At 48.0% G+C, this 16,117-nt stretch overlaps 1 protein-coding gene across 6 annotated transcripts in view; it reads right to left on the bottom strand.

The window, feature by feature from the left end:
• Positions 1–16,117, bottom strand: part of KIAA1549L (KIAA1549 like) — a 267,032-nt gene that overhangs the window by 10,074 nt on the left and 240,841 nt on the right. For all 6 annotated transcript variants that reach the window (XM_072791077.1, XM_072791079.1, XM_072791078.1 and 3 more), the window contains 3 exons: positions 8,778–8,875; positions 6,303–6,451; positions 5,015–5,166 (listed from right to left, as the gene is read on the bottom strand). In XM_072791077.1, the coding sequence (XP_072647178.1) occupies positions 5,015–5,166; positions 6,303–6,451; positions 8,778–8,875 (399 nt within the window). The remainder of the gene's footprint in view (positions 1–5,014; positions 5,167–6,302; positions 6,452–8,777; positions 8,876–16,117) is intronic.

Raw genomic sequence — 16,117 nt, 5'->3', positions numbered from 1 at the left:
CCTGAGTCTCCACACTGGAAGCTACCTGGCTACCTTTTTAACATAAGCCCCAATCCGGCAAACCCAAGTGATGTCTTCGTGGAGCTCAAAGGACTCGGGGATTTATTAACCAATGGTAACCACTAACACTGGAGTGCCAAGGGCTGTGCTAAGGGCTTTCCTCACGGTATCTCATTTGCTTCTCAAGGCAACAAGCTAGGAGGCAGATATTGTCATCCTTATTTTACAGAAGAGGACATGGAAGCAAAGAGTGCTGCAGCCTTAGGTGACATGGTTGACAGGCCACCGAGACATGCTCTGAGCAAGTCTGTTGGATGCCACAGGCTAGGAGTCAGTCACTGCACTGTCTTGGATCTGGGTGATCCTGGTTTTCTTGAAAACCAAGATTTCCTAAACAATTTTTCTCCTTTTATTAAACGTGGAAGCCATGTACTTCCATACTTTCATGCTTAAATATATGGACACTTCTAGTAATGAGGACAAGTCAGTGATTTGGAATTCAGGACCAGCTTTCCCCCAGAAACAGTGCCACATGTGGGGCTGCTATTCCAGGGCAACCCACAAAAAGCCTTTATATCCCATAATATTGGCTGGAACCCTGTGGGACGAGTGCCTGTGGACAACGAGGGCCAAGGGTGCTGTGGGAAGAGACATGTGTGGGGAGTCAGGTGGGAGAAGTAGCTCAGCTGGGTCTGGAACATGAACAGGATGTTGCCAGGAGGATAAGGCTGGAGGCGCCTTCCAGCAGAGGAAAAGCAAAGGCAAAGGCATGGGGGTGCATGGAGGATGGTGTACCCGGGAAGCTTCGGAGGGTTCGGTCTGACCAGAGAGGATGTATGGGGTGTGGGAGAAGCTGAGGATCAGAAAGCCGAGTGCCAGGCTACGGAGTTCAGTTCTCTATGGCACACTTCTGGGAAGTACAGCACGTTCCCGGTCTTTACAGAGACACTGGTCTGGGGCCTGGTGAGGACGGAGTTGGGTGAGGAGTCAGAAATTCTGGATGGAAGAATGTAGAGCAGAAAAGCAGCTTCCCTCCACTCCTCACCTGACATGTTCAGACAAGCCCTCCTGCGGAGGCAGAGGAGGGGCCTGTATTTTCAAAAGGAAACTCCGGAGGTGGACTCACGGGAAGTCGAGAGAGTTCTGAGGCTACATCAATGGGCTAGGTGAGGGCCAGTGAGGACCCAAGTGAGAGACGAAGCAATAGGATGGATGTCCTAAAGTTTGGGGCCTTAATTTCTCAAGACCTGGCAAAGAAAGACAAAGTAGCAAACAGGGGCTAATGGTGGGTCTTCCACCACAAGGGCTGGACATACTTCCCTTGTAGCTTAGAGGAAAACCAGAGTCAAACTGTCTGTGTCCTTGGGCCACAGGTGCTGGGAATGCACAAGTGACTGAGAGGGAGGTCGGGGGGAACAGAGCTAAGGCCAGGACAGGGCACTTGTCTACCAGGTCTCAGCTCAAATGTCGTTTCTTCCAGGACACCTTCCCCAGCTCTACATTAGCCAACGGTTCCCTATAAGGTGCTTCCAGGCAGATTCTCTAGAATCAGTCATCGCTTATGATGTCATCACCCGTCTCAGGCTGTCAACTTTGTAAAGGTAGAACTGTGTCTTGCTTGCTCAATCATGGGGCACCAGTGCCCAGATTTACGCATGGTACAGTGGGGAGTCTCTCAGAACTTGGGGTTCCGAGGAACACAGTTTGAAAATCACCAAGGGATGAACAGATGGTGCCATATGTTTGTGAGGGAAGCTGTCATCTCCCCTTTCCCTGAATTTCAAGTTCAGCTGGAGCTGAGAGTCAATGTCTGACTTTGAGACCCCTTGGCTCTGTGGTGTCAAGTGTCTTGGCGCCAGTGGCTGGTACGGGCAGGGATACCTGACTCCACTGGAGTGGCCTTGGGGTAATATTCTGGAGCAGAGAAGATGAGAAACTCTTTTCTCCCTAATAGTAGATCCAGGCTGGAGCCTTCACAGCTTGCTGGCCAAAATTTGGGGCTGGCAAAGGCCACTCTGTCCCTAGGCAGTACCTAAGGCGGGCATCACCTATTGATCACAGCACATCCCTCCCAATCCTTCATCCAGCACCAAGGATGAAACCTATCCGTCAAGCCCAGGTTGAGGTGATTTTATCTGAGCTAGCTCCTGATGTCTGGATACCTGGGATCAGGAAGGTCAGACACCCACATGACAGTGGGGGCTTTCTCCTTCTCCAATGGATGTGGAAATGGATGCCATCCCTGCCCCCACTTCCTCAAGCTGCCAACCGGTCCCTCTGAGCTTCCTGTACTTTCTTTTATGTGTGAGAAATCACCCGTGCTCCGGGCTGTGGTTCCCGGCTACTGTGCTCCATGCATGGACACGCTGCCCTGCTTAACTGTAGGTGATAACTGGGGCCCAGGAGAGGCCCATTTAGGCTGTGGTGATCGTATTCCTTTTAAAAACAACTAATAGAAAACTAACTCTCCCTCACACGGAGAGGGATGGAGCCAGAATGGTCGAATCATCCAGTCAGGAAGGTTGGGTTTTGATTTGCTGGGTTCCCGTTCCTTCATCTGGAAGGTAATATGAACCCACAAGCATCTGGAAGTGGCCATGAGCCCAGCTAAGCTATCATCTGTGTCTTGAGGGCAAGGGCCCAAGTTTTGGAAAATACTTCTGTTGACTCCTGCAGAGTACCCAGTGGAACTTTCCATGCAGAGGGTGAACCGACAAAACCATAGGTTTACTGCCTAATTGTCACAAGTATCATCCATTTTCAGAAAAGCACACATTATGTTTAGGCTATAAGTGGAATTACGGAGTCAAGTAAGCTCTGAACTGATCGACTCATACCCAGTGGTTTCAGCTGTTTAAAATAGCTGAGCACGACAAAGGAAGTAAAAAAAAAAAGGCCCACAAACAACCCAAACAGATGCCATAAAGTCTCACACTAAGATGTGTAGACTTAACAGTAGGGAATCCCTACAGTTACTCTTAAAGCTTATATACTCCAACTTGACGATTCTAATGAGCTCAGATATGCCTCATTTGCAGATAATGGCCCATTAGGAAAAGCATATCCAAAGGGTGAGTGTATCTATGGAAGTGGTAACACTGACAGCAATAGAAGGTCCAGTTGGGAGCAGGGTCAAAAAACAAACAAACAAACAAACAACAAAAAAACAAAACATATGGAGCCCTGTAACAACTCCAAAAATTACAGTAGTTGGGAGATGTTTGATGTGGGGGCAATAATCCTACCACCAGAGCCCATCTTACAAATGTCATTTTAGTATAGTAAGGCATGAAAATGATGGCGAATCATTTGTTAAAGACAAATTAAATTATATTCCTCTTTTAAAGATGGAGGGATGGATATAATTCATCCTGGAATTTTTTTTAATGCAAGATAGCATATATTTTACGTGCTTTGAAAATTAAGGGATAAGCTTTGATCATCAGGAAAATTAACACATGTAGGATAGTTTTTTCCCAGGGGTGTTGTTAGGCTGTGGCATCACTATAATAAGGATAGACACCAACCCCAAAGCTGAGTTGAACCTGTAGAGGTGGAACGTATGGACACCAGGGGTTTGGACAGAGAGAAAAGATGGCCCAGGCCTTGCATATCATCAACATGTTTGCTAAATCTAGGATATATTTCAAATGTTGAGACCAAGCCCTAAAAAGATGCACAGCATCAGGGGACCCTCAGCCTGCCTTTCTTATCCATGACGGATGATCTCACAGAGGGATGGGGGGGCAACTTGCAGTAGAGGCCATCATTGTGCTATTTTTGTTTGCTAGATTTGTTTCACTTAGCAGCCCCTGACAGGTGACTCAGAGGCAGGTTTTGGTGTGACTGTCCAGGTTCATCTGCTTGCTGCCTCTGGTCTAGGCCAGGCCAGGTCCACTGTGCCATATATTCCTACTTATGATGGAGGATGGAACCAGGCATCGTGACAAGACAGTCCTTTGCTGGAAGTCAGGCAGGATGCCTTGGGATCAACATGCAAAGTAATTCAATCTTGAGTTTCTAAAACTGTATTTTTTATTGTTTCATCTAAAATTTTTACAGAGCTTTATTTTTATTTTTTATGTTATTATTTTTTAAAGATTTTATTTATTTATTCATGAGAGACACAGAGAGGGAGGCAGAGACCAGGCAGAGGGAGAAGCAGGCTCCCCGTGGGGAGCCTGATGTAGGACTTGATCCCAGGACCCTGGGATCATGCTCTGAGCCACAGGCAGATGCTCAACCACTGAGCTAACCAGGGGACCCCGGTGAGCCATGCAGGTGCCCCAAATTTTTACAGAATGTTAAAACTAAAAGGAACATGAGTGGCTCAGTCAGTTAAGCATCTGCCTTCAGCTTGGGTCCTGGGATAGAGCCCTGTGTCAGGCTCCCTGCTCAGTGGGGAGCGTGCTTCTCCCTCTCCCTCTGCCCCTCCACCCATGCATGCTTTCTCTCTCCCTCTCAAATAAATTAAATCTTTAAAAAAAATAAAAATAAAAGGAACAAAATTGAGAAAGGCTTTGGGGCCAGACTGAGGCAAGTTTGAATTTTGGCCACTATATAGTAAAGCCACTATAGCTGTGTGGCTTTAAACAGTCAAGTCACCTGACTAGGCCTCCGTTTCCACATCATGGGAATCATAATACCTACCATATAGGATTGTTGCAAAGATTAAATAAGATAATAGAAATAAAACATCTAACAGGGTGTCTGGCACACGGAAAATACTGAAAGAATGATAGTTATAATAGCCATTCATTTGTTTGTTTGTTTTTTAATAGCCATTTATTTGATGAAGGTCAAGGTGGAACCTGGACTGGAAGGCAGGTCTCATGTTCCTCGGTCAAAAGACATCCCACCTGACCACACCGTCTCCTCTAAAATGGCTCACGTTAGCCACCTGGTTGGTGGGAAGGGAGTTGAGATAACAAAACACCGTCTCAACCTCTCATCCATTTTCTCCCTCATGTGTGTACAGCAGGTAAGACTGTGAGGGAATCAGCAAGGGTCTCACCGAATCAGCCCACTGGCTCGGGAGCTCATTCTCTCCTGCATAGGACATCCAGGCCTGGCTCCTGTAGGATGAGGGAGGCGTCGGGATGAAGTAGCCGGTAAATCCGGGTCTGTTGGCAGCTGGGATGGCGAACACTGCCGGCACCGTATTACCTGGCATGGAGGAGATGGATGGGGAAGATTAGACCAGTGCCCCACCCACGAGCTGGGGGAAGCTGGGAACAGAGGGGAACTCTGGCATGGTGGGGAGGGGTCATGAGGTGCGGAGCAGACCTTCCCCTGCAGCCCTAGCCCTGCTCACCTGCACAGTCATCTGCTCTGATTTGGCCCTGGTGTTCTAGAGAAATGATGACCCAATTCCCTTCACTGAACCCTCACCAACTCTCCCATCCATCCCAACACCTCTGACCTACTGGCGAGAAGGGACACCTCAATGTCCAGATAGTTTTCTCCCAGGGGGAATAGGTATTTTTAAAAAGAAAAGGAACCAAAAGGAAAGGACTCCACTGATGGAATTTCTGGACATAGTGAATATTTTAGGAAGTGTTGGCAACTGCTTGTTTACAGTTTTTTAGCCTAAATGGTACACTTTGAATAGACACAAAAACCATTTAGGGCACGGATAAACGCTGACGTACATTTCAGCATCGTTCGTAATGGTGAGAAATTGGAAACAAGCTCATATGTCTCTCGTTAGGGGAAAAGATAAACCGTGGCATAGCATATCATCGAGTACCATATGGCAGTTTAAACAAATGACCTAGATCTACGTGTACGTACCCATCTTGAACACAAGGCTGAGTCAAGAAAACAAATGCAGAAGGACAGGCATAGTTTGGTACGACATCCGTGCGTGTAAAACACTGAGAGCCTTAATACACACTATTGCATATGCACTACTGCAGAAAAGTTAACACCCTCAATTTAAGGATTGGGATTACCTCCGGGAAGAAGGGGAATGAGACAGGGCTGGATAGTTCTATCTGGAATGCTTTAAAGGCACATAGAATTTAAGAATAAACCCTGAAGTCCGGCAAATGGTAACATATACCCTGACTGTTATCACATATCTTCCTATTTTTGTCATATTTCAGGTCTTTTAAAGAAATAGAGCAGCAGCTCTTCCAGCCAGGGCTGCCGCAGTCAGACATAACAGTGGCCTCGATTGCTGAGGGTGGCAGGTAGCAGGTGGCCTGTGCAGATCTGGGGGTGCAGGGGGAGTGCAAGGAGCACCGGGGCAGGGCTGGGGTGCAGCGGGGGCTTTTTCCAGGGTTTCTCCGCTTGCCCACCTGAGTAATTTAAAGCCGACTGATCCAACTGCGCCACGGACACGGGGCCTCTGGACACCTGCGCGAAGGAGGCGCTGTCGTGCAGCTGGGCCGGCTCGGGGCCCGCGGACTCGGCCATCCTGGTCTTGCTGCCCACGTCCGAGGTGGACCTGGAGGCGCATGGGAGGGGCTGCATTAGTGGCTCCCCACGCCCCCCCCACCCCATGCCCGTCACCTGGGGGGGGGCCCTCCAGGAGGGCGGGATCCCCAGGCCTGGATGTGCCCCCCGAATGACAAAGGAGGGCCAAGGCACCCAGACCTGCAAGAGCTGGAGTCACTTGCAGATATTCAAGGACACTGCTCCCCCGAGGGGGGCTGTCGTGTCCCTGGGGAGTAGCACACTTAATTTCCACATAAAGATAAGCCAAGCAATTAGCGCTGGGTATCAGCAGGGGCTGGTGGCCCGGGAGGGGATGACATCATCGGCAACCAATGAGGAGGCTCGGTGTGGATGCGGGGCCACTCCCCCTCCAGGCACCGGGGCTGGTGACCCGCGGGTCGCAGGACGTCCCGCTGCTGCTGCGCCAGCAGCAAGATGCCCAAGACTCTGGGAAGCTCGGGCTGCTCCGGGAAGCCGGAGCCTAGCACTTTCTTAGGCGTTATGAAAGACAGAACTTTTTTTTTTGGTCCCACAGGCAAGCAGAGAATCCGGCCCATTAAATACATCAGATTTCCACTTAGTGCTCAGAAAGCCAGTACGTAGGGGGCTGCCAGCATCTCCCCCTCTAAAGGGTACGTTAGCCGGTCTCTATCCTCCCCTTCACCCAGGGGTGTCAGGCTCTCCTACAATTAAAACGGGGGCAGCCAGGGCAGCCAGGGCAGGTGGCGGGCAGCCAGCCACACGGGCACCCTCTGAGCAGTGGAGTGCCCGGCGCTGCAGGTGCAGAACAGAGCCGCAGCGCAGTGCTCTGGGTTCTAGCTTCCTCCCCCCCACCCCCGCCCCCCGCTCAGCCTCAGTTTCTTCGTCTGTGAAACAAAAGGGGTGGGTGACCCCCTCACCACGGCTCCTCCCAGCTCTGATCCTCTGAGTCTGTATGGAAAGCAGGCACTTGCTGATACCTGGCAGACGGTGTGGAAGGGCAGGGGAGGAGACTGGTGGTTGAGAGAAGGAGTAAGAAATAGATACTGGCCTTCAGCAAATGACTGATGGGAAGCTCCTTGCATTCAGAATTCTCAGGGATAATTAAAGTAACCCTCCCACTAATGCCCGAGGAAGGTTAAACACAGGGGCTGTGATGACTGGACTCTATATCAGGGTGGGTGCTGGAGGCTCGGTGAGTGTGGGGTCTCCCTTCCTTTCTCGATCCTTCCCCTCTTTCTGCTGGTTGCTCTCTCCCACATCCTGGGCTTCCCACATACTATTCCAGGGATCTGCTACTAGTTTAGAAAACCCTCCCCAAGAAAATTCCTGGGTTGTGCTCCATACACTCAGCTCCCCTGGAGGAATCCCAGAGTCGCTGCGATCAGTTAGGCCCTTGGCCTCATTTTACAGGGAAGGAAACGGGCCAGACAGTTGAGGCGACTTCCTAAGCTTACACAGCAGCTTAGGATGGAACCCTGGTCTGCTGCTTCCCACCCTGCCCTGAGCTCCACTGGAGCCAAGAGCTGGTGTATACGCACAGCTCGGCATTTTAAAATCGCTGGAAATGAGGGCAGGGTCATTTCTGAGGGAAACTCATTTTTCTTCACCAGTTTTGCAAAGGTCAGACCTGTGGTCCCCAAATAGGGTGTGGCTAGCATTTTGGGGGGAGGCTAGAGCAGGGGGGGTCAGGACAGTGGCCTAGTCCCATTCCAGGATACAGCTGTATCTTTAACCCTGGATCTGATGCCTATTTCAGCATCTCCAGTGCTCGTGGAGTTTGTATTTCTTGCCTGTCTTTATATAAAACATGTGCTTGTTCTATCATTACAGAACAAAGACAACATCTTTATTATATCTGAGTTATATCTTTATACCTGAGTTAATCTCTTAACACATATCTGAGTTCACATGCTCTCAGCCTCCTGTCTTGGAAGTCAAGAGTTAGGGTGGGTGCCCAGACACGCTACTCCTTGGCCTCTTGGACACCACCTCTAAGAAACAAAGAGACTTCTGGGTGCCAAGAGATGCCCAGACTGGAGGCAGCCACCATAGTGGCCTGAGCTGGAATAATTAAAAGTCAGGGAATGGGGCTTTCAGGGTATAGGTTGGTTGACCTTGGGTTTCTTCAATTGTGCGTTCTACAGGACTTCTCATTTCAAATGATAAGAAAGTTGGTCAACCCTCTCTGTGCTCCCACTTCCCTCATGGTACTTGGGGTGCCCCAGGGACGCGGTTGTCTGTACAGGTGATGCACCCTGAATGGAGCAAGCATGAAGGGAATCTGTTGTGTCAGGGTACACAGGACCAAATCCTTTCCAGACATTCCAAACAAGGCAAAGAAAGGAATGTGTTACCGCCTGAGAGAAGCAACAGCCACAGGGCCAGTCCGGGGAGGTACAGGTGGAGGGGGAGAGCCCATGACCATTTCAGGAAGCTGGGAAAACCTGTATGCCTATGAAAGAGACAAGCAATAGAGGAAGATCTATTAAAACACACTGTCAATCAATACATAGGTTCTAAAAACAACAACAACAACAAAACTCCAAAAACCACACAGGTTCTTTCCTTAAAAGGAAAGCAGACTTCCAGGTCAGATTTTCCTTTCTTCTTCCAACTCTTCCTTTCAATCTTCCTTATGTCCCCAGCCCCCTCTTCTATATCATCTCCAGGCATGCTCCTCCTTGCTTGGGCCATCGTAGTCACGGAGTCCTTCAGCTGATCTTACAATAAGCCAAGTTCTTTCCTTCCTCTGACTTTTGTACATGCTGCTTCTTCTCCCTGGGATGCTTTCTCCCAGTTCTGCCCATGGTTCATTCCTCCATCTTGTTCAGCCAGCCCCATGCTTCCCTAGAGCCCCATTTAATCTCTCTCCATATTCTGCTTTATTTTTTGTCATAGCAACTGTCACTCTCTAGTATTTTATCATTGCTTGATTATTTATTATCTGTCCCCAGCTAGAGTGTAACGAGGGCAGGGGCTTTGTCAGCTATATCCTCATGCCTGCAACGGTGCCCAGTGTATTACACATGATCAATAAACAGCAGATGAATGAATGAATGCATCACCGATTGTATTTTACTTTCTGGCTCATGGAAAGCAGGTTTAATGGGGGGAAAGCAACAGATTTAGAGTCAGGAAGTATGGGTGGAGGCCTAGTTTGCTGATAAATAGACTTTATGTCCCTAAGCAAGTTAGGTAACCTCTCTGGGCCTCGCTGTCCTCTTCTCAAATGGGAACAGGATGCCTAGCTCCAAGGGGCACTAGGAAGATCAAGTAAGTCAGTATACACCTTCCACAATCTATAAAGCACTACTCAAAGATAAAGGATTGGAACTGTCACAAGAGTGAAGACTTTAATCAACACGTGAGGGGATAAAAGGAAAACAGTAGGAGATCAGAGACGGGATCAGAGAGCCAGGCCACAGCCTCCCTTAGTGAGAGAAAAATCTAGAAATGCTCTCTGGGAAGACAAAGCTTAACTTGTGTTTCTCATTCATCTTTTTCTTTAGGTATCATGCCTGCTAGATCTCTTGAGGAGCAAGTCGACAAGACTTTAAGCCTGAAGGCATCAAGGACACAAAAGCAGCAGCAGAGGGAATCCATAAATAGGGTTCTTTGAACTGAATGAGGTCTTCTCCCCCACAGCATAATGGCAGTCTACATACTCGTAAGGGCCAACCCATGAGCTAACAACTAGATCCTGGTTGAAACATACCTCTTAATGCACTTAATGCAAGATGTAAGGGAAGCTTCCAGGACACTACCCATGACCCACGCCCTCCCCGCTGCACACATCTCAGCAAACTAAAACAAAACCATGAGCTAAAACCAGAGATAGAAATAGCGATAAGCAAATATGAAAGGTGGGGTTGCCTGGAAGACAAGTGCCATGTTGGCAAATGATGAAGAGATCAAGCCTTGCGACAGGCAAGGGGCGGGTAGGTGGAACTGAGGCACTCACAGCCTACCTGGAAGGGGCTGATACTGGTCCCTCCCAGGGAGGGAGGTTGGTAGTGCTTCTAGGCTCAGACAGCAGCATTTGTAAGTGCTCTTTGGAGGCAATCTCCCTAAACCAGGCTCTCAGGAATGGCACAGATGAAGATGAGCAGACAGGAGTTCATAATCACAGACCAGAAAACATAGGTGAAAAGTCAGGAGAAGAAAACCAAACAACAGATTAGATGTTTAAGGACTTAAGAGTTTAAAATTTCTGGATACGAAACAGAAAGCAGAAAGGTAAAAACATGTTTCTAAAAAGATAAATGACCAGATAGAGATATTATTAGGAATGATTGGGAAGATTTGAAAAAGAACAAATAGAATTTTTAAAGGTGAAATGTAATCACTAAAAGAAAACACAGGGGAATGAAGTAATTGATGTGCCATAGATGAAGAGAAAATTAATAAACTAGAAGATGGAATTAAAGAAATTACCAAGAATGAAGCACAAGGAGATAAGGAGATAGAAAATAGAAAAGAGCAGTAAAAAGTATGGAAGACAGAGTAAGAAGGTCTAACATGCAGCTAATCAAAGTCCCAAAGTCCCAGAGAGAAACGGGGTGATATTTAAAGAAGCAATGACTAAGAATTTTCCAGAATGGATAAAATCAATGATTTAATAAGTTCAGGAAGTACAATAAAACACACACACCTAGATTCATTGTGCTGAAATGGTAGAGAACCAAAGGCAAAGAGAACATCTTTGCATATCATCTACAAAGGGATGACCTTTAGACTGACATTGGACTTCGCAACATCACCCAGAAGACCACGGAATGCAAAGTGCTCAAAGAAAATAACTGTCAGCCTAGGATTGTATCAGCAGGGCTAACTTCCCCTGACAAGAATGAAAGAAAACATCCGCCCAGATCTAGAGGTACTGGCTGGATCAATATGGAAAGCTTCATTACCCTGCTGCATTTCCATTTTTTGAGCATCGATGAACTATGTATGCTAAGGTTGTATTCAGGGAACCAAAATCTGAAGCTCCACTAGATCCTAAGCTCCTTGGGTTTCAGCAACCATGGTACCCCCACCTTATGAAGCAAAATGCTTTGCATCTAATAGTGCTAAGTAAGTATTTGCTCAATTGATGTTGAGTGAACTGGAGTCAGGAGACCCAAATTCTCATCCCGATTCAGCCATTCACTGTCTGTAAACATGTCATTCGGTCTCTCTGCACCTCGTTTTTTGTTTGTTTTTCATTCTCCCTGTGAAATAAGGCATTGGATGTAACTCAGGAGCCACCAAACACACTTTTCTATAGCCATGAGATCATTTTGACATAACCTGAATACAGATTAAAGCAGAGCTTCTCTGGTTGAAGCTGGTGATGGAGGGGGTGGAGTGTGTGCTGGTGAATTTGGCCCTTCACTTACCTGCATGATGACAACCTGGGACCTCCCTGAATGCTAAGGTTTTGCAGAGAGTTTGAAAATCATCATCTTGGATGGTGTACTTTCCAGCTTGTACTCCATTATTATCAACAAACCATCAAATAAGGACATGCTTTTCCCAAAATAGAGACAGGGGTTTATAGCCCCTCTTCTCTCTTCTGGCCTGTCGCAATACTCGGTAGAGGAGACAGACAACTTATTTTTATCCCTGATTCCCAGAAGGCTTATCCATACTCAATACAGTTTTTCAGCCAAGAAAAAACCTTTCTAAGCCTGTGTCTGTCCTGTAGCACTTCACCAAAGAATGGATTAAAAATTCTGAAATTTCAGTAAGTACCAAGGTGACTCCTTTCTTTGGAAGATTTTTCCAGATACAATCAAGAATGCACAGGAAATCACAGTCCCCTTTGGGCTGTACACTCAGGGCCCTGGGGTGGCCACAGGGGCCACATAAAAAGTAGAGCTTGTGCTCTGTGCTTGGGGGCTGCGAGGATGACCTCTCCTAGTGTCTTTCCCCCTCCCTCGCTCCATGCTGGTTCCCCAGACTTCTAAGCCCCCACATTCTGGTTTCTCTTATTATGTGTCTGAAGTCTTGGTTCTCTGCTGGCTGCTTTGTGACTGGGATTTCACTGGAAGCCATTGCTCAAAACTGTTGCCTGGTTCCAAGTTCCCAGTATCAGAACAGTAGCCATGAGGTACCTAGCCTGGCACCCAAGGGCACCATCTTTTGGGATCCCTGCCCTTTGGCTAGGAAGGAGATCAGAGACTCAGAACTGAAGGCAGTCCTTGTATCTAGGTCTGAGGTCTCTTAGGTGGAAGGAGACTGGGTGTGACTAGAGTCGGCCACTCATTGGGCTTGGAAGTTTGGTTTTAAGCATCGAAGGGGGAAAAGGTGACTACATAGTCTATTCAAAGTTTCAGTCATGATGTCCTTGGGAGGGGATGGGAGTGGTTCAAGGCCATCCTCTCTAGTAATCTTAGTCGAGAGGGAGCCCAGGTGAGACCCACAGTGTGCTGATCCCTTCTTGTGCATGTACATCCATCTAGAAGGAGGAATGTGGTCAAGATCAATCTCAAGGGTAGCACTACAGGGATGACAGGTCAAAGGGGGCGGCCTGTGGCTGGAGGGACCAAGTCAGGGGGTCCCAGGCTTTGTACTGGTTGGGGAGGAAGACTGGCAGGCCACATCAACCCACCCTCTTTGATGGCTTTTCTCCAGTATCAACAAGCCAGCCTCAGATCAGGGTGGACGCACCAATCTCTCTACACCTGCTAACAGTACTGGGCTGCACTGCAATGGTGCCCCTTCCATGGCATTGTGCTGACACGGACAACACTGCTCCAGGCAAAACAGGCATCTACATGTGGCTGTAAATAACTTTACATCCTGGTGTAGGAAGTAAAATCTTCCAGAAGGATAGTTCTTATGTAGTGAAAAACAGAGGACTTGGTAATTGAAGACTAACCCCATGGTGAAAACCCAAGGCTTATCTTGATCTGTCAGTTCACCATGAGCTACTGATAGAGCCATAGCTAAGGCTTCCAAGGTCTCAGGAATCACAAAAGGTTCAAGCTGGAAAGAGAACAGGAGACCTTGAGACCATATCCCTTACCTTAACCAAGGGGGATGCTAAAGCCAGAGGGGTAAACTGACTTGTCCAAAATCCCACAGCCAGTTAAGGACACCATCTTGCCATTCTGAGCTAAGCGTAGTGTGGTACAGATGGCATGGGTTTGAAATCAGACAAGATCTGGATTGAGGGGCACCTGGGTGGTACAGTGGTTGAGCAACTGCCTTTGGTTCAGATTGTGATCCCGGGGGTCCTGGGATCGAGTCTCACATCAGGCTCCCTGTGAGGAGCCTGCTTCTCCCTCTGCCTGTGTCTCTGCCTCTTTCTCTGTGTCTCTCATGAATAAGTAAATAAAATATTATTTAAAAAAAAAAACAAAATAAAAAAAACAGGGTTGAAATCTGGCTTGATCTTTACCAGGGTTGAGCAATCTGTCTTGTCTGTGCCTACTTTCTCACTAGGTGATGGTGGTTGGTTAACAGTATTATACCCCCACACCTAAGACTGTTTGAAAGACTCATGTTATATATTAACATAATATCTGGCACACAGTGGGTCCTCCAGAAGTAATATTCACTTCCTTCTGAGACAGGGTCATCTTTTGATATAGTAATTGTAATAATCAAGACTTTTTTCTCCCCATAATTCCTGGAATCCAGGGTGCTTCCCCTACCCCAAGCAGCAAAGGGCATCCCACCTTCCTGTCTCAGGGAAGGAAGGCCACAGCCACAGATGGCCCAAGAGCTAGCACTCATTGGAGTTTTGATAGCTATAACTATTGAACTTAGGGTTTTGAATATCAAAAATCCTAAAGCACTCAAGGTCAAAAGTTGATGCTGAAAAAAGAGACTTGTTAGAAGAGAGGTACATTTAGTCTACTTTGCCCCTAGATGAGGTAAACACCCTGGGGTTAGGAAGGAGAGGAGGATGGGAGGGACGCCAGAAAGCTTAGATGCTGATGGGTCTGGAGAAGGGGCTCTATGTCCTGCTTCACCCTGGGTAGAGGCAGGGGAGAAGAGGCTAATATGAGGAAGATGCTAGAGAGGGGAAGAGTGTGGATAGAGTGCGTGTGTGTGTGTGTGTGTGTGTGTGTGTGTGACAGAGGGGGAAAGAGAGAGAGACAGAGTGGGGAATGAGTCTACTCAAGCATGGGAGGAGGGTGGAGGGGTCTGGACCTTTGCACACAGGAGACCTGGGATACATCTGCTCCCCTGGGCTGACACCTGGAGTCGAGGCAGAAGCCAGGACTACTCAGGGATGCCAGCCAGAGTGGTTAGAGAAGGACAAACTGAAACCAGATTCTGATGCTATCTTCCCACCCCTTGCCCCTGCTGTGCACTGTGGCGGACCCCGCGATAGCTCAACCTAGGGGTAGGGAGGGAGACCCCAAACTGATGATGAGCTTTTGGTGCGTGGAGGAGAGAAAAATCAAGAAAAGTATATATGTCTTGCAACCCCCTGAGTTTTGTGTGCACTAAGTATTCTCCAGACTTCATCTGCTACCTTCTTTTCTTCCTTCCCATGCAGCCTTCCTGGATAAACTGGTTTTACTCACTTGAATGATTTTTCTAAGCTTCGAGGGCTATGCCTTGGCTGGATGTTGTACTCAGCTGGTTTCCAAGGGGGCTTCCTCAGGGCAGTCCAGAGGCAAATATCCCCACACCAATGCTGGCCTACGTAGGACAGTGTGACAGTGTGACCTGCCTTCAAGGACTCCCAGGAGTTGGGACAGTGCCCCACCCACAGTGCTGGGGTTAGACCCTCTCCTGGTGTCCCAACTGCCTCAACCACCAATTACTTTGGAGCAACCAGAGGTGGAGAGAGCTCAGTAAGAACTGACATTGGATTTCCCATCCACCTGACCAGATGGGAGCTCAGAACAGATTGAAATCAGATTCGGAGAAACGTAAGAAGCCTAATTATTTCTTGAACGTGAGTGTTGTGGTGGATGCAGACTCATACCTGACAGGTCTGCATATCTCATCAACAGGAGTTTGGTTTTGTTTTTGAGGGGAGAATAGGGAAAAAAAAAAAAAGCTGTGAAATTCTTGATTTCATCCTGATCGAGATGTCTCCCTTACAAGCGGCAGTGGTAGGAATGGACAAAATCCTCTCAGGGTCAGCTTCCTTATGAGGAGATCACACTCTGCCGTTCTGGAGATCTGAGTCTCCTCAAAGCCCAAAGGACATCCACAAGGCTCACTGGGCCAAAGAGTGCAAGGTGTGTGGGTTTGAAGTCAGACAGCTCTAGGTTCTAGCCCCACATCAGCCCTGGACAGCTATGTGACCTTGGGCCTGAGTGTGTGACCTTGGGCATGTTTCCTTAGTTCCTCTGAGTCTGTTTCCTGAGTACATGGGGATAATAACATTACCTCGTAGGATGCTTGTTTGATTAGTAGAAATCACGTCTACACAGCACTTAGCTTCATGTCCGACACATAATGGGAGCTCGATAGATGGCAGCCGCTTATTTAGTTATAATTATTACTGTGAGTTGCCCCTGGAAAGCCTTTAGTGGGGAGGATGTTTTCACCCGACTGCCTTCCTCTGAATCCCCTACTCTGACACCAACAGGAAGGCCAAAGGATGTTTTCATTCCACTTGACACAGACCCATGAGGGCTGCAGGCACAACTGGATCAGTCATGAGGTGTCGAGTCCAATCTCTTCACAGATTCCAGGGGTCTCCCGAACTGCTGTGCAGAAGTCCCAGGCTGCCAGCAGTAAC

Source organism: Canis lupus, chromosome 21 (genome assembly GCF_048164855.1).
Source record: "Canis lupus baileyi chromosome 21, mCanLup2.hap1, whole genome shotgun sequence".
Lineage (NCBI taxonomy): Eukaryota > Metazoa > Chordata > Mammalia > Carnivora > Canidae > Canis > Canis lupus.
This window is presented reverse-complemented; position numbering and strand designations above follow the sequence as displayed.